The 25,861-nt window shown below is 40.9% G+C and overlaps 1 protein-coding gene across 5 annotated transcripts; it reads right to left on the bottom strand.

Annotated features, from left to right (window-relative positions):
- Positions 1–1,570: 1,570 nt before the first annotated feature.
- On the bottom strand, positions 1,571–25,861 carry SERTM1 (serine rich and transmembrane domain containing 1). Of its 5 annotated transcripts, XM_017951181.3 has the most exons (3): positions 24,917–25,861; positions 5,521–5,624; positions 4,299–4,477 (listed from the first exon to the last, which is right to left on the bottom strand). In XM_017951181.3, exons 1-2 carry the CDS (start codon positions 25,286–25,288, stop codon positions 5,568–5,570), a joined length of 429 nt encoding a protein of 142 aa, XP_017806670.3. In that variant the 5' UTR covers positions 25,289–25,861; the 3' UTR covers positions 4,299–4,477; positions 5,521–5,567. The 5 variants fall into 5 exon arrangements, with proteins under 5 accessions (XP_031511648.1, XP_003913828.2, XP_009190043.1 ...); XM_031655788.1 differs by lacking the exon at positions 5,521–5,624 and having other exon boundaries at positions 1,571–4,477; positions 24,917–25,303; XM_003913779.4 differs by lacking the exon at positions 5,521–5,624 and having other exon boundaries at positions 1,571–4,477; positions 24,917–25,183.

Here is a 25,861-nt window from a genome sequence, read left to right as displayed (position 1 = left end):
ACCTTAACCCAGAGTGGACCCAATCCAACATAAAGAAAAGCTATGCTTGCAATGGTTTGATGAGGTCTCTGCACAGTCAGAAGTGACTGCAGGGGCCCGTGGGCTCTGTTGCTATGAAAAGCAGTATTAGTAGGAAATGTTTCTTACAAAGTGGTGGATGTTTAGGCATGGTTTTGAAGGAGAAAGATGAGTGAGAGGGAATTACTGTTCTTGGCTCATCATTGAAGGCAGAGTGAAATCGAAGTAAGAGGACTTTGAAAACTGAAGTACTGTCTTTGAACACAGGATTATTGTTTGTTCCTGGATGGTGTATGTGTGGGTGAAGAGCATGTGTCTGTGAGTTTCTGTGTGTATGTGTATGTGTGTTCGTGCACACAGATGCATGCTTGGACTGGCTGGATAACCAGGAACCAAGAGAAGCACAGTTGTCCTCTCACTGATAGAGAGATACTGCAGAGAGCTGGTTCTGGGAGATCCAGAGTCTACCACGAACTCCTCTGCTACAGACCTCCCTCCCGGACTCCATCCATACCACACCCATCCACACACAGCCTGGGAGTATTCTCTCTTGAATAACTCAGGCTCTCTGAAGTCTTAGGTCCAGAGTGTTGGACTGATAGGAACGTATCCCAGGGGACTTTCTAACAGAGAGTGGGAGAGTGGGACTTGGCATTAGATTGAAGTGGCAGCGTCTCTCAGAGGGATGGGAGGCATACTTCAAGACAGGGGAGCAAGTTTAGAAACTGGTGCTTCTCCTAGATAACGTTTTCCTAGTTATGTTCTTGTTTTCCTTTGGACTGTGGGAATAGTCTTACTTAGTACTCAATATAAAATATTTTCTCTCATCTTATAAATCCTGTCAGCTACCCCCGGTCCTCTAACCTTGTCTATTATATGCATATCATCTTGTGGGGAATTAAGAGATGGGACAAGAAAGAGATGTGACTTTTTGCACTTCCCTCTTCCACCAAGTTTATTACAACAGCAGCAGCTTTCCATTGAGGAGGAGAGTGGCTGGATTCAGACTCGAGCAGGAAAGTAGGTCCCAGAGAGGGTTTTGAGCTGTGCGGGGGATGCTCAGCTTGGAGCAACTGCAGTTATAAGGGCAGTGGCTGAGAGGTAAGACCCCTGTCCTCGCAAATACATAAGCACAGTATATGTGATCCTTCCTCTGCCAGTTTCCCCACTGATCGTCAACGCCACCTGAAGTCCCTGTTAAAAATATTCAGAAATACCCCGGGCTCCACTCCTGAAGTTCTGGGGTGTGGCGTGGGATCCTCTCTATTGTCAGAGCACCCAGATCATTCTTTTCATCTGGGAAATGTGGGACTCACTGTCCCAGAAGGAGGTGACCCTTGCGGGGCTGGGGAGAGGCTGACGTTTGGGTCACACATTACTGACCCTGCTTCAGAGAGAACGTACAGAAAAGGAGTGATATACTTATATGTAAATATATGTCTCTCTATACATCTCTCTGTGTGTGTGGTGTATGCTTAAAATTCCTAGGAAAAGCTTCTTCTCTAGAAGAGATTATAAATCACCTCACTGGAAAAAAATCAAAGAAACAGGCTTTCAATGGACTCCACTTCTTTATTTATAAACCCATCTTCCAACCTTTCTGAACTTCTTAAACAACATGAATTCATCTCAAGTTGTACAATCTGTTACCTTGGCAAGCTTCTAATGACAAATCTTGTTTTCCATCTTTGAATGTGGCTCTTAATTTCTCTACTAAACAGTGAGAGCAAGAACCATTGCAGCAGGGGAGGAATGGGAGCGTGCTTGTAGATTTGATTTGATTTGATTTTTAAAGTAGTTTTGCTGTCAGAAGTCTTTATATCTATTTCACAAGGAAAGGATATAAAGATACCCCGAGGACAGATCATACTCAGATTGTTCTGTTGTGTGGCAAATTTGTCCTTTTATTTAAAAAAAAAAAAAATCACTTCACCCATGTCCTTTTTTCTCTCTATAACCAAAACAGCATAAGATTAGTCAAAGAGCAAAAGTGATAATATAGATGCCTCTGTTAATCCTGTGTGGCTTTCATATGACTTTTAATTGGGAGTATATGAGCATATATATAAATATATATATATACACACATATATATTCAGAGAATGCTAATAATGCTCTAAAATAGCAGTTTATCTAGTCCAGTTTTTATACTACATAATGACACCCAACCCACTGCCATGATTTAAATGGAAGCAGAGGTAAATTTTTCACTAATTATACATTTTAGGGCAGCAACTCTGTACTGGTCTTATGGTGGTCGGGGATGTTTTTGATATATAAATAGTTAAATGTGGTCTGATTTCAGTGAGGCTTATGCATTGAAAGAAGCAGCAGCCTTCCGATTTTCATTCCCAGATCGCCACTCGCTCAGCATTTTAGAATGATAAAGATTAACCCTGTGCAAATAGTGGATTCTTTCCCCCATTCTAGTCCCTGGAGAGTGCTGACTGCACAATTCAACCAAAGCGTGTGTTGAAGCCCCACTGCTTAAGATGATTAAATGTTTTGAACAAGGAATGATTCGGTTGCCATGGGAAGACCGTGGCGTGTTGATGCAGTGGCCTCCTGTAGGTTGAGTAAGTTCAGTGTTTACCCTGTGGGCCATTTATTTTCAAAATTAAATTAAAATTCTTACTCTTAAGGAGCTGCAGTTTGATTGTTTTGTTTTCAGGGGCAGCTTGAGTTCCTCCACATTCCATGTCGGAGTGCACATGTGTGCCTCATTTCACAGACAGCCCCTGCCGCCCGCCCGCCGAGTTCAGACATACTCTGCTGCCTGCAGCACGGCAGCTCCTAGGATCCCTAAAGCTCCCAGCTGCTACACAACTTGAGTGCCTACAGTTTTTAATACAAACTCACATCCTGAAATCCTGATGTAGAGTATTATGTTAACATACAACAACTAATTATCAGAGACGCGACATTCGTGGAGTATATAATAACACATATATTTTCAATTTCGTTTCTAAGTTTTGCAGCAACCTAATGTGAGTGAACAAATATCAGACATCTTGGAGGCTTAATATAATTCTGCACTAAAATTATAAAGACTATGAAATTGAATAAAGGAACTTACACGACAGCTAAGAGTTATTACTGTATAAAATACAACTACATGAATATTTTCCATATGCTTCTCACTGATAGAAATTATTCATATAAAAACTTCTTGGCATCTCTTCTGGTGCTTCTCTTAGTACTAGTAACAGCAATTAATCACAAAAATGCCACAACTTTGGGGCAGTATGACTAAAACATTAGCAGAAAAACAAAATAAAACTCCAGGAGGCAGAAATACACTACAAGCTCCATCATAATACATGTTTGTCTTGCTATTAAAATGTAAACTCTTCCAAAACTTTTCCAAATGACTTACATTCATCAATAAGTGTGATTTTCACTTGTTAAAGTGAAGTTAAAGAAAATATTTAGCATATATTTACCTTAGTTTTAGAAATGTTACACATTAAATCTAAATTGACTCTCTTCCTTTTTAAATTTGGTGTCTCCACTTTATCTTTTAAATATGGAAAATGACTTCTACGTAGGTCAGACTTGATTTTGCCAGTTTTCTGCAGGCTCAGTTGACTTCACGGTTTTGTAAAAGAAATGAAGTGCAAGAGTCCATGTCCATCATCCACAGAGAGGCCACCTCAGATGAGTCTACAACGCCCAACAAAGTGGAATGAACTGACCTACCCGAAGAAGCCCAGTCTAGGTTCATCAAGCCATTTGTGTGAAACTCCGCACCTTGGGGTTTGCACACATTTCCACCAACATTGGCGTCTCCATCCCCAAATGAAAAGCATCATGAACAGAAAAGAAATCAGAGAAAAAGGAGAAGGAGAAGCAGGTCTACGCCAAAAGGGTCATTTCTTTCATGAGACAACGCTTCACGCGACACTTCCGTAAGGGGACGTCAAAACTACTGCCACACTCCAGGACCCTTCCATTTTCCTCAGGATGAAAGGTTTGAAAAAGTGGACCTCTGTGAGGAGATGCTGCAGACTTCCAAATTGGTGAAAGAACTTCCAGCGTCGCTTGGATACTCTGGGTAGGAGGAACTGGAGGAGATGATATTTTTGAGCCTCTGGAGGGCAATGATTAAAAGCAGAAGCAGAAACGCTAAAAGGCTGAGGAATATGGACACATAGATGTAGACGTTTGACAGGTGGCCTGAGGCTGGGTCCACTGACGTGGACAGGGATGTGGGAAACAGCTCAAGAAAAGTTCCATTCTCCACACTTCCCGAAAATCCCGAGGAAGCATCAGGTTCAGACATCTTTATGGAGGGTGAAGCAGTGATCTGGTAGATTACAGTCAAAACTTCACACAGGGCTTACACAGGACAGATTGGCATTTTTTCACGATCGTGTTCGCAGAGTTCACAGGCTGTTAAATCAGCACAACAAAACTTCTTATTTCTCAAAGGCAGCAGGGGATCAGGTGTGCATTGAGACTGGAAAAAAAAAAAAAAAGCAACTCAGTGCATTCTTCAGAAAAATCACATTTAAATTTCATTTTTAGTTTTTATTTCAGTAAGGATTAATTAGAAAACTCACCAGGGAGGAAACAAGATGAAATAACTCCCCTAGGAATCAGTCATATTTATGTCTTTGTATTACAAATGATGATATAAAAATGAACTTTTATTTTCTGTCTACAGTACCCTAGGTGCTGTGTTTCTCTAAGGAGCTGAAGATAAAATAAAAGGGAAAATACATTTATGATGTGCTCCATCTGCTGTGATTTCAATAGATCCTCCAAGTATATACTCTGAGCTGAGAACACAGAAAGTTAGTTCCAAACCTCCCTCCCCCAGAAAATTAATTCCATACATTCGCCAGCTCATTAGCATAATTCCTGACCAGTAAATCCCTGTAGCACACTTTGGAAAATCACTGCACATGTGAGCTTGCTTTTGATCAAATGTTTATAAGATGCTGATTTGTTTATGAGAATTCTATCTCCTTGAAATCAGGTGCCGTTTCTTTTTTTTTTTTTTTTAAGACGGAGTCTTGCTCTGTCGCCCAGGCTAGTGTGCAGTGGCACGAAATTGGCTCATTGCAACCCCACCTCCTGGGTTCAAGCAATTCTGCCTCAGCCTCCCGAGTAGCTGGGAGTACAGGCGCCTGCCGCCATGCCCACCTAATTTTTCTATTTTAGTAGAGACGGGGTTTCAACACATTGGCCAGGCTGGTCTCAAACTCCTGACCTCGTGATCCACCCACCTCGGCCTCCCAAAGTGCTGGGATTACAAGCATGAGCCACCGCGCCTGGCCTCAGGTGCCATTTCTATGTAACTCTTTTCCTTAAACGCACCTAGGTACTTTGTTTCACATACTTTAGGCATTTAATTTAAAAACTTTAGATTCATTTAGAAGAAGAACAAAGGTTAGATTCTCTCTGAATGGTAGAGAGAGTATCAGGTTGGCTGTCAAGAGACTTAGGTTTGAGGCCCGAGTTCTCCATTATATTTGGGAAACTGGGCAAATTACCTACGTTTTCTGAGCATCACTTCTTATCTGTAAAATAGTCCAACACCTGCTTCATCTTCTCATGGTGTTATGCATGGACCAACATGATAGACATGGAAGTATGCTGAACTGTAAAGCAATGGAGGAAAAAATGAGTTTAGTGTGTGGTGGGAGATAATGGGACTTGGTGGATGGGTGGGTGTAGGGTATTGTGTTTTCAGGGGTGTGGAGGGGGGACCATTTCTTAGCCAGGTGCAAAGAAAATCTCTTCACTGTGTTCAGGCTGTGAGACAAGAGGATCCCTCCTGATAGATAAATCTTTCTTCTAGTCCAGAAAAGATGCTCTTCCTAGCTCTGCATGGCTCTAGATAATTTTGTTGTGCATTTCTAAATCTTGCTTCCATTGTGGTGCAAAATGAACAGGAAAACATTCACTCTGCCTCTAGCTTTCTCTTCCTAAACTCTGCCCTGCATTTTATCTGGAGAACTTGCCTTTTCCTTCTGTTCTCCAAATCTAATTAAGCAGCTGATTCTTGGAGGGGTTGACATTTGCCACTGTGGCTGGAGCTGAACAGCACTAATGATCCTTGTTAAGGTGGGGACACTTCAGAGAGGGCTGTCCCTGTTGGGTGACGTGCAGTCTAATGAGTCCTAGTGAGTTCTTGAGTAGGCTAGGGATGGTGTCTTAGTAGTTCCTAAAATAATTTGACTCCTACTCCTCATTTTGCATTGCCTGGTGATTTTAATTCCATTAGGCTGCTACAGGTTTCTGACCATCCTCAAGAAAAAAAAAAAAGAAGAAGAAGAAGAAGAATCGCAGTGGGACTGCAAACGTGTTACACTGTTTTGGCAATACCTAGCTTTTTACAGCACATAAATGTTCCAGCCGTTCATCTTTGGGGAATATAGCAAAGAGTCGCAGAGGTAGCATAGAAAACAAAACTAGGACAGAAGCCTCACGGATTGGAAGGGAAAAACTATTTAAAATGTTCAAGTACAACCTCCTAAGTGTAGCAGAGGAAACAGAGAAATAAAGAAGCTAATTGATTTGACAAAAGTCACATGTGTAATTAGAAGACAAGCAAGGGCTTTTGGTAGGAAGGATCAAATGTAAACATAATTTCTTTTCAGCATGGGCAGATAAGGCAAAGACTATCATCTTGTGTGTTCCTCATGACTGCTTTGCAGGGCAGGGAAAGCAGGAATTATTCCCATTTTGCAGATGAGAAAACTGACATGCAAAGACATGGCGATTTACTCAGGGTACATAGCTAGACAGTGACAGAAAACTGACTAGAATCCAAGCCTGAACTGTGTCCTTGGTTTTCTCAACTGTGGTAGGAAGAGACAAATTATGCTTTGGATAATGAGTTCCTATCTGCCACTTACTTGGGCAAGCCCACAGTTTAGTCCTGATCTTTCATTTTTCTCATTTGCACAACAGTGATGCCTACCTTTCCTACTTCTCCAGGAGGTCTTGAGTTAAGATGTGATAATGTTTTCCATAATCTTGCTTAGAAAATCATAAAAGGCCATCCCAAGTAAAGTACCAGTAGATAGGTAGTTCCTTCTAGAAAGTCTAGAGGAACTTTTAAGGTCTCTCTTAGTCCTACAGTTTTGACAGGTGCAGGTCAAAGATTCAGCTGAAGTTGGCTGATTTTTCTAAAGCTACCTTCTCTGCTACCCCAGTCTGTATCACTTTCTAGGAGTGGGGCTGGAGGCACAGCCAATGTCACTCTGATATCAGCAATTCAGTGGGTAAATCTCACAGCCGGCTACCAGACCTCTTGTTAATATCATTTTACAGGGTAAATATTCTAAGAGTAGGTTTTCACTTCCTGAAGATTGCCTTCTTTCAGACCAAAACCCCACCACGAGCCTCAACTGTTGACAGGAGAGTTTATAGGAAATGAGGCTCAGAAGGTTTGGTCAAAGCATCTGATCTTTTAAGTGGCCTTGGAAGAATAGGAGAAAACAAGGAAATGAAACCTTGTGTCCTTAGTTGACATTTCACAACTAAATATCTTCTTCCTTAAGTATTCCGCCTAAATATTGTAGCTTTAGTACCATTTCCAGGGTACTTCTTAATTTAAAATCACAGCTACACAAATTTCATTTCACTATTACATCTACTCTGAAACAACAGAGTATGTGCACTGTTAGAAAGTTAATTCTCATTTCCTTATTGAAGTTTTAAAAACTGGAGTATCTTCTTTCTCTCTGGGTTTATTTAACAGTAGCTGTCTAATGCTCAGGGTGACCCAGCCTGTATGTGTTTAGGCATTGTGGCAGTGTGGAATGAGGCTGGAGGTGGCACTGCGGAAATGAAATCAAATGAGTGTGTTTCAAGATGATACTTCTTGGGCTGTTGCTCCCAAACAGATAAGGTTTGAGGAAAAGAAGAGACTTCATCTTAAATGCATAGCCTTGACCTGTCTCGGGGCAGCGCCCGCAGACTCTCATTTCAGGTGACACCTAAAGCCACGTGGGGATTTTGCTGCTTTTTTTTCCTCCTCAGAATCACTGTCCTCGGAAGGTGATTTTTGAGAAAGGAAAATGAGACAGCTGGATCACAACATTATAAATGAAGACCTGTGGAAATGTTTTAGCTCATGGTCAGCCAACTTTCCCTTTGTCTCTTGGAATAAAAGCCTGGGCTGGGAAGAAATTTACAAAAAAGCAGCCTCCTAGTGAAGTGAGGAAGGCGGGATGTGCAGTCTCTCACCGTATGCCCAGTGGGGTGGGGAAACGGAGAGACAACATAGACAGCGCAGACCTGGGGTCTCTGGTTCTGCATCATTTAGCACCACAGCCCTGGGACCTGTTCTAAAGAATGGAAGCTTTCCTTCCCACGGAAGGATTATGAGGACAATAATGTTTGGGAAGAAGAAAAATGTACTCTCTAGCACGTACCTTCATTCTCCATAAACGAAGAAGAGTTGACCAGCTCTCATCTCTGAGTGAGTGCTCTTACATAAGCATTGCAGGAGCCATGGCAGTCAGCGTGTGGGCACAGCCTGCACCACGTCCTTGACTTCCATGACACAATGGTTTGTAAAACTCAGGCTGCCAGCTAGCCTCAAATATGGCACAGCAATTTTAAATTTCATGGCCTTTATTCAAATACATTTCTACGTGAATAACGACTATTTGAAAGGTTTTGTTGTTGTTGTGGAAATCTGGGACAAGCTGCTTTGTTCCCTTGCAGACTTTATATTTAAAGAGTGGCCTGGCTGTTAGATGCCACATCAATGTTCCATCATTATCAGGTTCTGCTGTCATACTCCATAAGGTGATCCTCTCAACCATGAGGAAAGTGGCCATAAAGTATTAACACAACATAATGAAATGGTTTTTCCAGTACACAAAAGGAAGATTTGATAGTCGAATGGAATTAATGGTTTTAGATGATGTGTTAGATCTTTCCCTCTGTAGAACACCTAAAAACGAATATTTCCAGAATCCAGAAAGGAGCTTATCACATCTGAGCAAAGCTGTTTTTCATTCTATTTAGAAAATGTATGTTTTATATAAGACCTTGCAGCCATTCCTTTACCCTTTGCATGATTATCTTCTCTCTTAATGCTTCCTCTCTGCTTAGTGGCCTTTTAGGTCATACTAGCTGAGAGAAGATTACTGCTGACAATACACACTTCCCCCCACCCTTCTCTAAATGTAAATCTTCACTTGCATTCAAAGGCAAACATTTACTCCCCGGCCTTGTGCTACCCTTACTCAAAGCTGACTCAGCCATCCATAGAGTTGCCTATTTGAGAACCGCCTTTACTTAATCAGTACAATGCTTTGGGAGAGTAGAGTTTTGTGTGAACGTTCATTATGAGTCCTTCAATTGGCATGATAAAAACCAAAGTCAAGTTAAGGAAATACACTGCATCTATCTGCTATCATACATTGAGAACATTGAATTAGAGGGGCATGTTATGCAAAGAAAGGTGGGGAGATGGAGATTCTGAATCGTCCATTGGAATTCATGGATCTGGACTGGATGGTGTGAGACAAAAGATAAAAATGAACAGTCTTTTAAATCTACAGCTTAAATGAATGATCAGAAAATACACTCAGAATTTTTTCATAGTACTTTGGTGGATAAAAATTAGAGCAATGACAAACGAATAGCTTGGTATCAGTGATTTATTTTAAGAATCAATTCCAGGACAGGTCATTAGGTTGCTTTGGGTTCAGTCCAGTCTCCTCCATCTCTCCCTTAGTGATGGTTTTTGTCTACCTGGATTACTGTTAGGCTTTGTAAACTATTTCCTTAGCAAAAATAAAAATAAATATAATTATACTCAGAATATTTTTACTTTAGAGAACTTATTTTGCACTAATTCTTTAAAAATTAGTTATCTACATAAGGTATAATTCTCAGAATATTCACAATATATCTTTCTTGATATGTAAAACACAGCTGATTGAGGGAAGCTAAAAACAAAAAACAAAAAAACCCAGGAGAATCTTTCAAAAAACGATATGAACTTAACTGTTTTGATCATCTACCTCAAACAGTCTCAAAAGTAATTATAGGTATAAGTCCCTTGCATTTATTTAGCTTTGTTTTTCTGGGGGAAATCAAACTATTATTCTTTTTTTTTTTTTTTGAGACAGTCTCACACTGTCTCCCAGGCTGGAGTACAGTGGCACTATCTCGGCTCACTGCAACCTCTACCTCCCGGGTTTAAGCGATGCTCCTGCCTCAGCCTCCCTAGTAGCTGGGATTACAGGCATCTGCCACCATGCCTGGCTAATTTTTGTATTTTTAGTAGAGACAGGGTTTCACCATGTTGGCCAGGCTGGTCTCGAACTCCTGACCTCAGATGATCTGCCCATCTCAGCCTCCCAAACTGCTGGGATTACAGGCATGAGCCACCATGCCCGGATGTTAACTATTATTCTTAATACATTTTTTAGTATGTTTATATCCATGGGAGGATTTTGTATCCAAATCACTCCCTTAGCAAGAATAATTGTTTAAAAATATACTGTCTTAGAATAAAATATATAGCTAAATGGGTAATTTTCTAGACAAAACGGTCAAGTACAAAACCAGGTCCAGGCATAGCATTTTCATGATTATTTTATGGTGTTTACAAAAGACCAAGGAGTAGACTTCCCACACTTCAGGGAGACTGGACCCATCTTGGCTAACGTAATTGGCCTAAATCAAAACAAGAAAAGGAGTAACCTGAAGGCTGAAGAAAACACGAACTGGTTAAGAAGTAGCAGAATGATGAAAGCCACTTTTAGAGAGCGGGAGAAAGGGTCGTTGGCTATACACTTGATTGACAGAAAAAGCCAACAGCCAGAGAAATAATGACTTGAAGATCATAAGCAAGATCATAATGAATCAATGGGAAGAAAGAAGGTAAAAGCAAGATTGACTTTTCAAGATGTTACAGCATTTTAAATGAGAGCTTTTGGGATCAATTCTTCCTCCACCCTGCTCTGATCATTTCCAATATTTTAGAAGTATATTAAGAAAAACATCTTTTAATCTCGGAGCAGCTAAAATTGGTTAAATCATGGCATTGGTAAAGTAAAAAGTCTTGCTTATTCTTAGCAAAACGTTTCAAAAAATTCTTGGGCTGGGCATGGTGACTTATGCCTGTAATCCCAGCACTTTGGGAGGCTGAGGCAGGAGGATCGCTTGAGCCCGGGAGTTCAAGACCAGCCTGGGCAACATGTAGAAAACCTATCTCTACAAAAAATACAAAAATTATGCAGGCATGATGGCATGTGCCTGTAGTCCCAGTTACTTGGAGGCTGAGGCAGGAGCATTGCTTGAGCCTGGGAGGTCAAGGCTACAGTGACCCATGATTGTGCCACTGCATTTCAGCCAGGGTGACAGAGACCCTGTCTAAAAAAAAAATACGTGAAATAAAATAGAATTCTCATAAAACCATGCTGTGCTAGGACAATGGAATGGTGCTTGTTCCTTTTCTTTTGTGTCTCATTTTGTTTCTATAGCAAAATAATTTGTATCCAATATATATTTTTTGTCCAATCAGAAAATGTTCATAACAGTCTCCCTATAGAGAGTGAAATTTGGAAAGATTTTGCGCTTGTGAAATAAATTTGTGAGTCATAAATCCCTGGGAATCAGTCAGTCAGAGCTTTTTTATTTTTTAATCCTTTGTATGTAAACTACTAGGTATCCTCAGACCTCAGGGGCCTTTGTGCGCCTCTAAAACTGTCCTAAGAGAGCAGGGAAGAACTTGAAATTCCATCTCTCATAGGCATCCAGGCTAACGAGTTTAATGAGAAACTTTTTGTTGGTCTCTGTTCCTGTAAATGTCTTATTGTTGTTGTTGTTGTTGTTGTTGTGTGTGTATTTTTAATTTATAAGAATGGATGTGCAGTAAATATTTTATTCACTCTATAACATAGACCCCAAACTTCTTTGCCACTTAAAATATCTTGATAGTTGAGGCTTGATGCATAGAAAGAGAGCAATGTAAACTAACCAATGTATCAAGTTCTCTATTTTTGCACATAAGGATACAACAAGGAATAACAACTATTATCTATCCATAAGATCACAGGTATAGGCACAATTTGAAAAAAAAAAAGTAAAGACTCCCCATTAAGGAGGTATTTTCCCTTTAATGTAATGCAAGATCATTGGTAGATTTTGGATCCACTTGTCTGAAAAAAAAATTCAGCATTAGCAAAATAATTACACAGGTCACTATTTATATCTATCTCTATTGACAACGGTAGTCATGTATTTGTTTAAACTAGGGTGCTTTATATAATATCCTATTCCCTAAAAATGGATTAGAACATCACAAATATGCATAAATGTTATGTGTCTTGCATTTCTCAGTAGGAATTCAAGCTAACAGAGTCTTTCACTTAATGACATCTTTAATCAAGGCATAACATTTCCTTGAATTAATGAACCATTGTTTCTCATAACACAACTACAGATAGAACCCTAGTTGATTACATAGTCTGTAAATTGCCCATCTCATCCAGATATTAGCCAAGTGCTTGGCATAACATGTACATATGAATTTTGCCAAATAAATTATCTCATTCTTCCAGTCCTCTATGGCTGGCAGTCAAAGTGTGATAATGCTTTCAACAGTAAAATGGCTATTTAAAAAGAATAATGCCTATTAATTGGCAGCTTAGGCAGGCTAAGTTTTGGATACATCCAGTTTTGGCCATATTATATTGTTTTGTAGTCAGCTGAATACTCAGAGAAAAAAAGTAGGATTCAGACTTCAAGATTTCTTCCCTTACAAGGATCCTCAACGTAAGACCCTTGGTGGATCTTGGATCAATTAAAAAAGACCAGCTTTGTTATAAAGCACATTATTAGGACCACTGGGGAAATTTGAATATAGACTGTACATTAGATAATTATACCAATATTAAATTTCCTAGTTGTAATATAGGAGAATGTTCTTGCTCTTAGGAAATGCATATTAAAGTGTCTAGCCATAAAGCTTCATATTATCAGCAACTAACCCTCAAGTGGTTAGGCCAAAATAGCAAAAAAATTACACACACACACACACACACACACATATACATACATACATACATAAAACAAATGTGTCAAAATGTTAACAACTGGTTAATTGACAGATATATAGGTATTTATTGTTATTCTTGCAACTTTTCAACAGTTTTAGAAATTTTCAACATACAAGTTGAGGAAGAAAATAATTTATTCCAAGGAACTCAAGAAAATATGCTTGGAAAAATATGCAGTAAGTCAGCCAAAATGTTAGACGCTTCTAAGGAAATACAGTGATAGAAGCCAGATTCTTCCGTGGGCATCAGAAAAGCTCAACTACTTGCTGCTACCATCAGCTCATGATGCCCAGTAAGCCACAAACACTTGCAGTGAAGCATCAGAGGATGAACTAGAGGAAGTTGAATACGACCAGGAAACTGTGCCTATGGTGGTGGAAGAGGCTGCCTGAAGACCAGGAATGATGACTCACTAGTAAGCCTTATTCACAACTCTACTCCTGCCACCACCCACTGGACTGAATCTCATCTGGGCCTCCAGGAGCAAGTAATCCTGTTATGTGCATCTTACATCATCAGTCATCTTCAGAGGCAGCCAAGGATATCTCTCCTGCAGTTTAAACACCCAGTCAAAGCTTGGGACTAGCAGTTTTCTAATGAGGACCAATAAGTAGGTGATCTGTGAGAAGATCAGGGAGAACCCACAAGAGCCAATGTGGTCCAGGTTCAAAGTAAAGTAGGGACTTCAGGAAACAGAAGCAGCAGATAAACTAAACAGAAGGAGAGACTTTACTTGGGCAGCTAAGTCAAAGAGGCTGCAAATAGCAAGTTCCACAGATAAAAAAACCTCAAACTCTTTACAACTCTTATAACTAGCAACCACCTCCTTAATTACCTTGCTTTGGGTGAGTTCTCTAGTGTAGCAAGAGTCTTAACTTTTGACCCCATGAACTCACTTACAGTCTAGGGCAGATTCTTTTGTCATAGGGGCCAATGAGCAGTTCAGAAATTGAAGCTAGTCATGGCAAAATACAGCTGCAATTTAAAAAAATAGGAAACATTGATATGAATAGTGCTTTTCCCCAGTCATCACCAATCATATGACTAAGGATACAGGTAGGGACTTGAAATGGTCAGTACCCGATGAGTCTGATATCAGACAGAGGTTACATAAAACATGATCTATACAAGGAGACTGAGTGCTCTCTCATGGCTGCAAAATTACTCATCTACCCAGATTTCCAAGGACACCTAGGAAGGGAGAAAACAGAAAGAGGACGTTGTGTCCTTCATTAGGAAAGCACCTTCATATGAGTTTCCTGTGGTCCTGCTAATCCTCAATGTGAACACAGCGGCCGAGACTGCCAATGCTCTCTCTCTCACAGGCAGCACAGCGAACTCAAAAGTCTGGTTAACAAAGAAAATGTCTACATGTTCCTCATAACATAGAACAAAATGATATGGCAGACTATCAAGTGTGGGTGGAAATCAAGTCCTCAGCAGCCTGTTGTCATTTTAGATAACAATTCAAGACCAGAGTCTATCAAAGACAATATGGAAGCAATAGACAAGTGTAGGCTCCAATTCTCCCAGAGCGTATTTCAACTTGAAAATGTAAGAAGGTGAAACTGAAAAATAATGAGGAATTATTTGTGGAAAACAGACTGCCAAAGTAGTGACCTATAGAAAATAGTTACACATTCTTTTAAAAATATAAATAAATATGGTTTTACTCAAGGAAATTATGGATAATCTTTAATACAAGATTTAACTGACTTTGACTGTTCTTTGTTAAGGCTGAGCTCTTTAACTTACTTTTAGAGGTTGTGAGCTCTGCATTGTAAATTCACTTGTAGAAATAGCCTACACTTTCACCCATTATTCACTATTCTTTCATCCGGTATTAGTTCATTTTTGTTTCAATGGTGTGGGCTGGGATGCAGGGACACATTATGGCAGAAGAGTGATGGGAGGTACAAGAGAGAGGAAAGAGGTGATGAGGGCATCCTCAAGTCATTGAGGAGTAGCAGTCTGTCTGCAGAGCATGACTGGCAGAGGAAGGCAAACCCAGGATGCTTGTGGAGAAGAAAGAATGTGCAGACAAATCAGTTTGAGAAACAAGAACAGGGGCAACATAAATGATGGCTGCTAGTATTTATCAAATAAAAGCATGTACCATTTTGGATGTGTGTCTGTATATGTATGTGTATTTTATTTAATCACCACAATACATTAAGTCAGTTAGTATTATGTCCCACCATCTTTTTTAGCAAATGAGAAAATTAAAACTCAAGAGAATTTTTTTTTTTTGACAGAGTCTTGCTCTGTTGCCCAGGCTGGAGTGCAGGGGCACAATCTCAGCTCAGTGCAACGTCTGCTTCCTGGGTTCAAGCGATTCTCGTGCCTCAGTCTCCCCAGTAGCTGGGAGTAGAGGTACCCACCACCATGTCTGGCTAATTTTTGTATTTTAGTAGAGACGGGGTTTCACCATGTTGCCCAGGGTGGTCTCAAACTCCTGAACTCAGGAAATATGCCTGCCTCCACCTCCCAAAGTGCTGGGATTACAGGCGTAAGCCACTGTGCCCCACAATCTCAGAGAATTTAAAGGCTTGTCCGAGCTCACCCAACCACTTAGAGGCAGGACTGGAATTCAAGTCTACACCTCTCCGTCTCTAAATTGTATGTTCATTCCATTCCTTCTCTCTGGGAAGGCTGTGTGTTGAGGAGGAATGTATTTGAGACTTGTAGTCACTAATGTTGTTCATGAAATGTTTCTGATGTCTCTTCTTGTAGGGCTGTCGTAGGATAGCATGTTCCCACTCCCTCTCAATTTAGGGTGACTGTATGACTTGTTTTGACCAATGAAATGTATGAAAGGTGACATGTCCCTTCTGGATAGAAAACGTAAGACCTAGTGTGAGATTTGCCACACCCCTTCCCTCTGCTGCAGTGATTGTATAATGGTGTAAGTACCTGCCAATGTCTATCAGTCTGCATCCTTGAGTGACCACAGTGAGTATCTTCACCCCTTGCTGGCCCCATGGACACTTATGTCGACATGAATAAACTTTTGTTGTTTTAAGCCACTGAGATTTGGGGCTTATTTGTTACTGTAGCATCGTTCTCCTTCTACTAACTAACATAAGGTCTCACTATACTTTGATGGCTGAGTTTATTATGGGTCTCTAAGAATTTTGAGCATAAATAAGTCAACTTATGAATAGCTGGGTGTTGTATGAATTGTGTATGTAATATATTAAAACTCTCTTTTGGCACTGGTGAGAAAGAAGGTTTTAAAGGCTGTTTTGGTTAGCTTTTAATTTCATAGAAGCGTTAGGTTTAAGGGCATGAGATTTAGCTACCGGTAGAGCCAAAGACATATTCCTTAACAAGCTCGAATATGATGAGCTGCTACTGTATAGGGATAATCCTGACCAGCTGTCACTTAAACAGGCCAAATGGTTTCCAGTGGGAACCGGTGAGCAGCAATAAGGATATTAAGACTAACTCATGGCTCCTAGTGGAAAAAACAACTCATCGTACAAGGGTCAGTGGTACTGCCTTTGGTTAAGAAAAACTAGCAACTTGGGAGGCTGAGGCAGGAGAATCACTTGAACCCAGGAGGCGGAGGTTGCAGTGAGCCAAGATCGTGCCATTGCACTGCAGCCTGGGTGACAGTGCGAGACTCCATCTCAAAAAATAAATAAATAAATAAAATAAAGAGGAAAAAGAAAAACGATATTCTTTGCTGCATTCAATCATACATTGCACAAATACTTCTTAACAATGTACAGGAAGGGATAGAATATTATCATTGTGTGCATAAGTCTAATGCATCTATAATTTGTATAGTTGCCAGCTACAGTGAGAAATCTAAGACTTCTGTTATATGATCTGTCCCTTATGATCTGGCCACAGGCTACTTTTCCAGTCTCATTTTTACCACTGTACCTAAGATTCATGTTCCAGCTATAACATACTGTTTTCAATTCCCCAATTAAAAAAATACTTATGTCTAATCCTTATATGTGTACATATCATCTCCCTAACTTGAACCCAAATCCAATTTACTCACTGCAGGTCTGTACTCAAGCCATCTCATCTGTTTATTATTCACCTAATAGAAATCCCTACCTACTTTCTCTATGCAAATTTCTGGCTCCCTCCACTGCATTCTCAGCATACTTTCTGTACCTTTCTATGCTAGCATTTCTCACATTTTATTATACTTATGGTATTTATTCACCTATCTGCTTTAACAGACTGGGAAGTCCTAGAATAAAGAAATAACAATTCACTTATCTTATATCCACAGACCAGTACAGAATGTGGCATAAAGATGATCAATCAGCATTTGTTAGATGGCTGCATGAATGAAAGAATAAGGGAATAAAGAAACTTGAAGCTTCTTGGAGAGATAGCTCATGTTTATTCTGTCTTTACAAGCAAAAGAATATTTATTTAACAAATGAATAAATGATCTTGTGTAAAATCATAAAGATTACTCAAAGGGGGTAAGCATCAACAGTAAAGAATAATGATGATGAACCCTCTCTAAATTTTAGAAATGCTTCAGTTATGGCAATAAAATTTAATAATTTCTGGTTCCAGGGCAAACTCTGCCCATACTTTAAAAAATAAACCAATTGTATCTTTCAACAATGTCTAAGAAAGCTAAGATTTCATTTGGTCAACTGTTCACCAGGATAATTGAGGAAAGGATGGAGGAGTGTGCTGGAAATACTGAAATACATTCTTGTGAACAAGCTGGAGGATTGTAACAAATGTATTCTGAAGGGCACAATAAAAGTCAAGAGAGTTTACCATAGTGAGACGATAAAGCTCTGGCTGAATATGAACCAGAATGCATTTTAAAAAGAATTCCTTAAATTAAACTCCATGATAATTCCATCCTTTGAAAATTACAAGTCTTTTATCATCACGACCTATGACACTGTGCTCATCTGTGGAAATAAAAAAGGTCAAGGAAAATACCCACTTCATGATCATTGTAGGGGAAGCTTATAATTCACTACATTCAGGAATATCACATACCATAGGATTGTTAGCTACTCCACCTCAATGCTAAACCAAACCAAACCAAAATGCAACAAAAATGCTCGAAAAATTCAATAGCAAATCAGCACAGAAAAAGAAAATGTTTACATTTTTATAAAATTTTCAATTTGACTACAAAGTACTACTTTGGAGATCTGGGCTACTCAAAGCAGCCATCTGGCTCCCTCAGTGACATGTTGGTTACAGGTCCCTGTGAGATGAGAAACTTGCAATAAATACAGTGCTTCCTTCATCAGGAAAGTCTTGCTACAAAAGAAGAAAGAGAAAGAAAAGAAATAGTTAAACTAAAAAGTATGCCTAGTGCCTTATTTGATTTATATTCTGGCACGAGCTCTGTATCTCATGACGAATAAGTAATAATTCAAATGGGTGCTGGTGCATGGACTATGCTTTGAGTAGTACTCGACGCAGATCATAGCCATGGTGATGTGAGCAGCAATCTCCTTACCAGCACTGTGCCAGGGAACTAATCCAAAAACCTCAGCTTCTTAGGAAAATAATAAGAGGAATGAAAACAGATGAGCACAAGAGAAGCAAATATTCTCTTTTTTCATTAATCATACAACTAACTGCAAATATGTATCAGATACCTAATTTATTCTTTTGTTTTCCTTTGTAGTTCCTCTCAATCTTAACTTTCCCCTGTTAAAAAACAAGAGAATTGCTTGAACCCGGGAGGCGGAGGTTGTAGTGAGCAGAGATCGCACCACTGCACTCCAGCCTGGCAACAGAGACACTCCGTCTCAAAACCAGAAACAACAAAACAACAACAACAACAATAAAACAAAACAAAACAAAAAACGAGTAAAACCATCAAAAACCAAAACCACACAAGCAGCAATAACAACAAAAGAAAACAATTTTCACAGAATCAGAGAGCTACAAGTCTTTAGCAGTCAGGAAAATGACGCCCCCAAAAGTTAAGTGAAGTTTGAAGGTCATTGTTTATATGTCACTTGTTTTTGAAAAAGGATATGTAGTAGGAACTCCAGCTAGTGACAGAGACCACAAATTGAGGGTCCAGCACCCACTTTCCAACCCTAGATCCACTCTGTACTCAGAACTGAGCTGAGTGGCTAACAAGAGGAAGGCAGACAAAAAAGAAGTAATTTTTTTTAAACTAGAGGCTTTTTATCATATGAATCAAAATATGTGCCAAGCAGGGAGTTCAGTGGAAAAATGTGAGACCAAAACTGACAGGGGATAATAAGGTGACACTTGGACAGACTTGGAAGGATCTTGGAAGCTCATTCCATTCAACTGCACCCATTTTGTTGGCAAGAAGTCTTTCTGAAGGTCTGAGACTAGCATCCAAGCTCACCAAGGACTTTCCCATGAGTAGTTGTTAGAACGACAGGTTTGCCTTGAGGGGAGAGGGGAACGGCAGAGGGTAGAGATTGAGTATCCCTTATCGAAAATGCTCTGGGCCAGTAGTGTTTCTGATCTTGAATTTTTTTTGGATTTTGGAATATTTGAATATACATGAGATATCTTGGGGATGGGACCCAAGTCTAAACACAAAATTCATTCATGTTTCATATACACCTTATACACATAGCCTGAAGGTAATTTTATACAATATGTTTAATATTTTTTTTGCATGAAACAAAGTTGTGTGCATTGAACCATCAGAAAGCAAAAATGTCACTATCTTAGCTACCCATGGGGACAATTTGTGGTTATTTGGTGTCACCATAATTCCTGACTGAATTTATATGCTACTCATAGCAATTATTTTCTTACACTTATTCACACATAAATACTGAACACTAAAATACATGACATCGTTAATACACAGAAAAAAATGTGTTCAAGGGTAACTAAGCAGGCCAGGTGCAGTGGCTCACACCTGTAATCCCAGCACTTTGGAAGGCTGAGGCGGGTGGATCACTTGAAGTCAGGAGTTCAAGACCAGACTGGCCAATGTGGTGAAACCCCGTCTCTACTAAAAATACAAAAATTAGCTAGGTGTGGTGGGAGGCACCTGTGATCCAAGCTACTCGGGAAGCTGAGACAGGAGAATTGCTTGAACCCGGGAGACGGGTGTTGCAGTGAGCCGAGATCGTGCCACTGCACTGTCCAGCCTGGGTGATAGAGCAAGACTCTATCTCAAAACAAACAAACAAACAGCAAACAAACAAACAAAAACACTGACTAAGCGGTACAGTTGCATCTCAAGAATACTTGTATCAGCTGTTCAACAGCACCGACAACAAACAACAGGCTTCCAGTCTCAACCTGCCATGCTGCCTTTTGATGAAAAGGGTACTGTGCACTGTGGCATCATGCCAATGCTCAAAAGTTTAAGATCTGGGGACATTTCAGACTTTCAATTTTTGGATTAGGGATGCTCAACATGCATTAGTAAATTTTTTTTTTTTTTTTTTTGAGCCTGGTACCATTTATATGGGTGTGTCAAAATGAGCACATAAATTATGTCTTTATGATATGTCTTTATGATCTGTGTAGTTTTCTATAGGAATGTTAACTGCTAATAAAAACTTTTTTTTAAGGAAAAGAGTATTATGTGCCAGGCATAGGGAAGAACGGGTCATAGTGAGGAAGGTCTACTGCTTGTTGCATGAACTATTGGAGTGCTTCTCTTTTCACACAAACTAGATAGCATTATAGGATAACAGTGTAAATGATACATTTTAAGAATTTATCCAATGGAGAAAAAATCAGAGAAGTTTAAAAGTACATGCACAAAGATGTATTCTGCAGCTAAACATTGAAGCTACTAAAATGTCCATGAGTCAAGGGTTAGTTAAAGAAATGACAGAAGAGTCACAGAGTGGAGTCTCTTGATCCTATTATATTAAAAAGGGCTATATATATGTGTGTGTGTGTGTGTGTGTGTGTGTGTATATGTGTATATATATATTTAAATTTAATTTAATTTTAAGTTCCAGGATACATGTGCAGGACATGTAGGTTTGTTACATAAGTAAACATGTGCTATGGTGGTTTGTTGCGCCTATCATCCCATCACGTAGGTATTAAGCCCAGCATGCATTAGCTAATTTTCCCTGATGCTCTCCCTCCCACCACCCCACCCCGAAGGGCCCCAGTGTGTGTTGTTCCCCTCCCTGTGAAAAAGGACCGTATTTTCTAACATGAAAACATGCTGAACATCTATGACTAAGTCAAGAAAGTAACCTTCAGAATAGTGTATAGTATGATTCCATTTTTGTAAAACAACAAGTACTACTGCTACTACTATTACACACACATATATTTTAGATGCTAAAACAACAAAACAAAACAAGAGGTTACATACCGAGCTGTTAACATATGTTTTTGTCAGAGGGTACTACTATTACGGGGCATGTTAACATTCTATTTTGTGCATTTCTATATTTATATTTTGACAAAAAGAATGTGTATTAACATCAGAAAAAATAATAAAGGTATTTTCATTAAGAAATAGAAATAAAATTTGACTACAGCATATGCCATGAAAATACTGCTGGTTTTTAAGCCCAGGACTTGTTTTTTCTCTTCCCCCTCCTCCTTCCCCTCTCTTTTTCTGTACTGTCTATACTTAACACAAACCTTTGAAATAGTTCATTTCTACCATTTTTTTTTCAAAGTTTGACTCTCAGGCTGATGCCAGAAAGTCAATCTTCCTAATAGGGCTTAAATGTACTTTGAGGAAGCATCACATTTTACAGGATGTTGTCGATGTTCTACTTAAGATATGAGAATAGTATATCCCTCTTCATACTTAGAGATATGTTAAAGTGTGTACGACTGTTTGACGGCTCAGATATCTTTATCTTTTTTTTTTTTTTTTCAAAAAAATGTTCCGAACTTAGTAAAGGCTAAATAATGACTATTTCCTATATTCATAAGGAACTCTTGAAGGATGCATTTAATGTCATGAGACTGAACATGAAGACATTTTATCCTAGGGACACATCTGCCACAAGTCAGAATCAGAACAGAAGGGACCACAGAAATTGGCCCAGTAGACTGTTGCCCGGCCCCTGAAATGGCCAGTGAATGCACAGATGGACTTCCTGAATTCTAAATCAAAGGTTGGGCCACATACGCATACGAAGGGCTTCTTCATCTAAGTCTCTGGCTTGAATCCTCTAGGTACATATGCTGGCTAAAAGAAATCCTGCCAATTTGTGGGCTTAAAGCTTGACCTTCTTCCTTGTTGGGTTCCCTATTCCATTAACTAACTTAAAGGCTTTATTATTATTATTTTTAGCTCTCATTATAAACAATCATGAAAGTCTATAAAAATTAGGCCTATAATACTTTGTATCAATATACTAATACAATATAATAGGCTCCACAAGTAGATATTTGAAGAAAACAACATTCTCTGCGGCACTACTTTTTGACTTTTAGTTTCATTTGACAAATATTTACTGAATGGCTTATGGGTACCAGGAGCCAGGTAAGTGGGACCTACATAGTGCCTGGCATCCAGGGCCATTCAGAAATGTATTTTTTCAGATTCTTAAATTACTACTTAAAAAACTCAGATGAACAAAACATAAACATTCAGCCATAATTTTATTTTTCACTTCTTCATTATAAACTAATTAAGTATAAAAATGCTCATACAAACTCTACAAACTTTAAACAAAAAAGGAGCCCCCAAAAATGTTGTAATATAAGTACAGGGAGAAGAGTAAGCCAGAGAAGAATGATCATCAAATGAGCTCAGACTTGATCTAGCATAGAGGCTGAATCAGAATTTTGCCTGTGATGAGTCTTTCTTTTTTATACTGAATGTATAACTCCAAGTTTGCTTAAAGGTTAGTATGGTTGGTCATTCTTACAAATCAGCTCTGTCATTCTTCATCTGCTCTCACTAAAAAAGAACAAGAAAAAAGAAAAAGAAACCCAGGAAACCTGCAAATAAACTCGTGGAGTTGATGCCACATGCAATCACACAGTTATTTCTCTCTTAACTCCTGATGCTTTTGTCCACATCGTAGACATCTAGTAAAATCTGTTGAACTGAACGAACCAACAGCAAGGGAGAATGGACTCGATCTTACCTTACAACAGGTTTCTTTAGGTTTCTTTAATGAGAACAATCAATGTGTGTGTTCAGCTGTTCAAAACACTTTGTCTTATATAGAGGAATCAAAAATAATAAGCCCCTCAAAGCCAAAACGTGAAAATGGAATATTCCACCCACGTGCTGGATCTCAGTATTTCCAGATTACTTCCGAGGTTGGCAGATGCTTCGGCGGCCCTAGGATGTCCAGCATTTGCGGGTGACTAGGGCATGGGCTGAGGGAGGCTCTGAGACCAGGCAGCCTCACTCACAAGCCCTCCAAAAGGCAATTTGCATTACAGATCAGCTAAAAACGGTGTTCTGTGTGTGGTGGTGGCGGGGGAAAAGACACCACTCTACTTAGTAAAATGAAGAGAATTTAGTTACAAAAAGATATTTAAGAACCTCTATGGGCACGATCACAAATAAGCTGAGACACCCAGACTAGTTGTATAATTCAGCAATTAAATATTGTTTTTTTTTTTCAGAGGGTGCATGGGGCTCCGCAAGACTGCTTTAAGAGGCAAACCCTTTAAGAAAAGACTGTCACTTGTGCCTCTTTTCCTGTTGACAGGCTGTTGTCTGAACAATGAATCCTGGAAGCACCTAGGAGAAGGCACCTAGGAGAAAGGTCTTAGGGAGTAGTCCCGCGGGTCCGACCCAGGACAGCAACGCTATCAGTTTCCCCGCCCTTTGCACCTGTAGTGTAGACTGTACCAGATGCGATGGCTTTGAGAGGTCCTCTAGCCATCGGAGCCCATCATCTACCACAAAGAACTACCGAAGTACTTACTTTAGCAGAACATTTTCCGAAGGAAAATTAACAGGGAGAGGAAATGAAGAACATTAACAAACAGACTCGGTCTGCAGAGTCTGAGATCAAACCCGAGTCCGATGGAACCCGGGTATCTGGTGGAGGAAAGCAGGCAGGCATAGCCCCAATCCTGGTCCTCAACAAGAGATTTCTGTGAATGAATCCCTCTGCTCTCTGGAGGAGGGCACATTACATATACCTTTCCTAAAGCAGAATTGAAGCAATTTGCCCATCATTCCTCACACCTCGACAGGGAAAGGCAGGATTCCAGTGTCTCATCAGACCCAGGAAATGGGAAGGGTCGCTGGCGCAGTTACCTACTGGGTTTCTGGGAGCTAGGGAAAACACTCCTGGGAAACGCAAGTGCTCAGCGCCACATAAAACTTCCCCGGATTTAGGGCCACGCGAAGACGGGCGAAAAGACTCTCCAGCGCCTTAAGGTGCAAAGCCAGCTGTCAGTGTGCGCATGGCGAGTCCCCGTTCCCGGGAAGGGACACAAATGACCCTAGAAAATCAGACAGGAGCAAAACAAACCCAAGAATGACACTCCACAGACCACAAAGGCAAAAGCAAACAAAATGCACCTAGACACACACTCTGCAAAGTGTAGAACTGTCTACACTTGCATGGAGGAATCCACCTTGCAGAGCGAGGGTAGACCTTCCCGGCTCCCAGTGTCTGGGACCGAGGCAGGTCATGCCGGGGCCAAGGACATTGCTCTCAGGGCCCCTCGCAGCTCCTACTGCAGCCGGTGGAGTCACCCCGAGACTCGGAGAGCCGGGCTGCGATTGCTTCTCGGGACAGTAAGGACACCGCGAAAGGGATAGATTTGGGGGTGTTCCACAGAAAGGAACCAGATCTCCGGGAGCCCAGATCTCGGGAAGTCTGGGAGGCAGCTCGCCTCCAGGACCCGAGGCCGCCCCAGGCAAGGAGTCGGGGCGCCCTCCGCGCAGGGCACGTTCACCCCCAGAGCTCGGGACCCTGCAAGTCTCCCTCACTGACCTGCAGGTCAGGACACGCGACTTCCCGGCCGGTCTCCTGCGCTCGCGGTGGGGCTGTGCTGCCGTCTGGACGATCCGCGCCCGCGAAGCCGTCCTCGGAAATGTCGGGCGCAGCGGCGCGGCGCGCAGTCTGGGCGCACGGCGGACAGCGGGCGCAGCGGGAGTGGACCGCGGCTGCCTGCTCTGCACAGCCCGCGCGTCGTCCCTCCGCCCCTATAGGCCGCACAACCAATGGCCGCGAGCGGGGCCCACTCCTCACCGCCCCCAAGTGTCGGCTCTGGCGGGCGCTTGGGTCCAGCTCGGGCGAGGGAGGAGCTTGCGCCACCGTTGGAAAATCCCGGAGGACTAGGAGGCGTTGCGCAGGGAGCCCCATCTGGGGAAGGCAGGTGTAGTGGGTGAACTTTTGTGTGTATGTGTGTGTGTGGCGGGGGGGTGTTTTTTTTTTTTTTTTTTAGGGCTCAGGGGCCTGTCTCTGCAGATGAAAGCATCCACTTCTTGCCAACTTTCTCCTCCTCTGACATCTTTTATGAGTTCCTCGCAGCCCCCACCCAAAACAACTACTCTGGGTGCATCATCGCAAACCCAGCTGTGACTGAGCTGCGTGGGGCATGGCCTCATCCCGTGATGAGCTTCACCACAGACAGCGCTCGCTCAGCCTTCGCCGCGTGCCCCTCTGAATCCTATACCAAATCACCAAATGAGTCGAATAGGATTGGCATTTCTGTCATTGCCAGGGAGACAGGCAGTCATGAGTCCCTACTAGGGAACTGGAGTGTCATGTATCGTAACAGAACTCTGGAAAAGGACGCTTTAACTGATACGACCAACTTCAGTTACCAGTCAGTGCTGCTACCTTGACCAGAAGACTCTCTCTCTCTATTCCTGTTTTTCAACTGGAAAATGAGAGACTTGGATCGCTTGGTGTCTGCGGGCTCTTTCACTCTGA

Source organism: Papio anubis, chromosome 15 (genome assembly GCF_008728515.1).
Source record: "Papio anubis isolate 15944 chromosome 15, Panubis1.0, whole genome shotgun sequence".
NCBI classification, from domain to species: Eukaryota; Metazoa; Chordata; class Mammalia; order Primates; family Cercopithecidae; genus Papio; species Papio anubis.
This window is presented reverse-complemented; position numbering and strand designations above follow the sequence as displayed.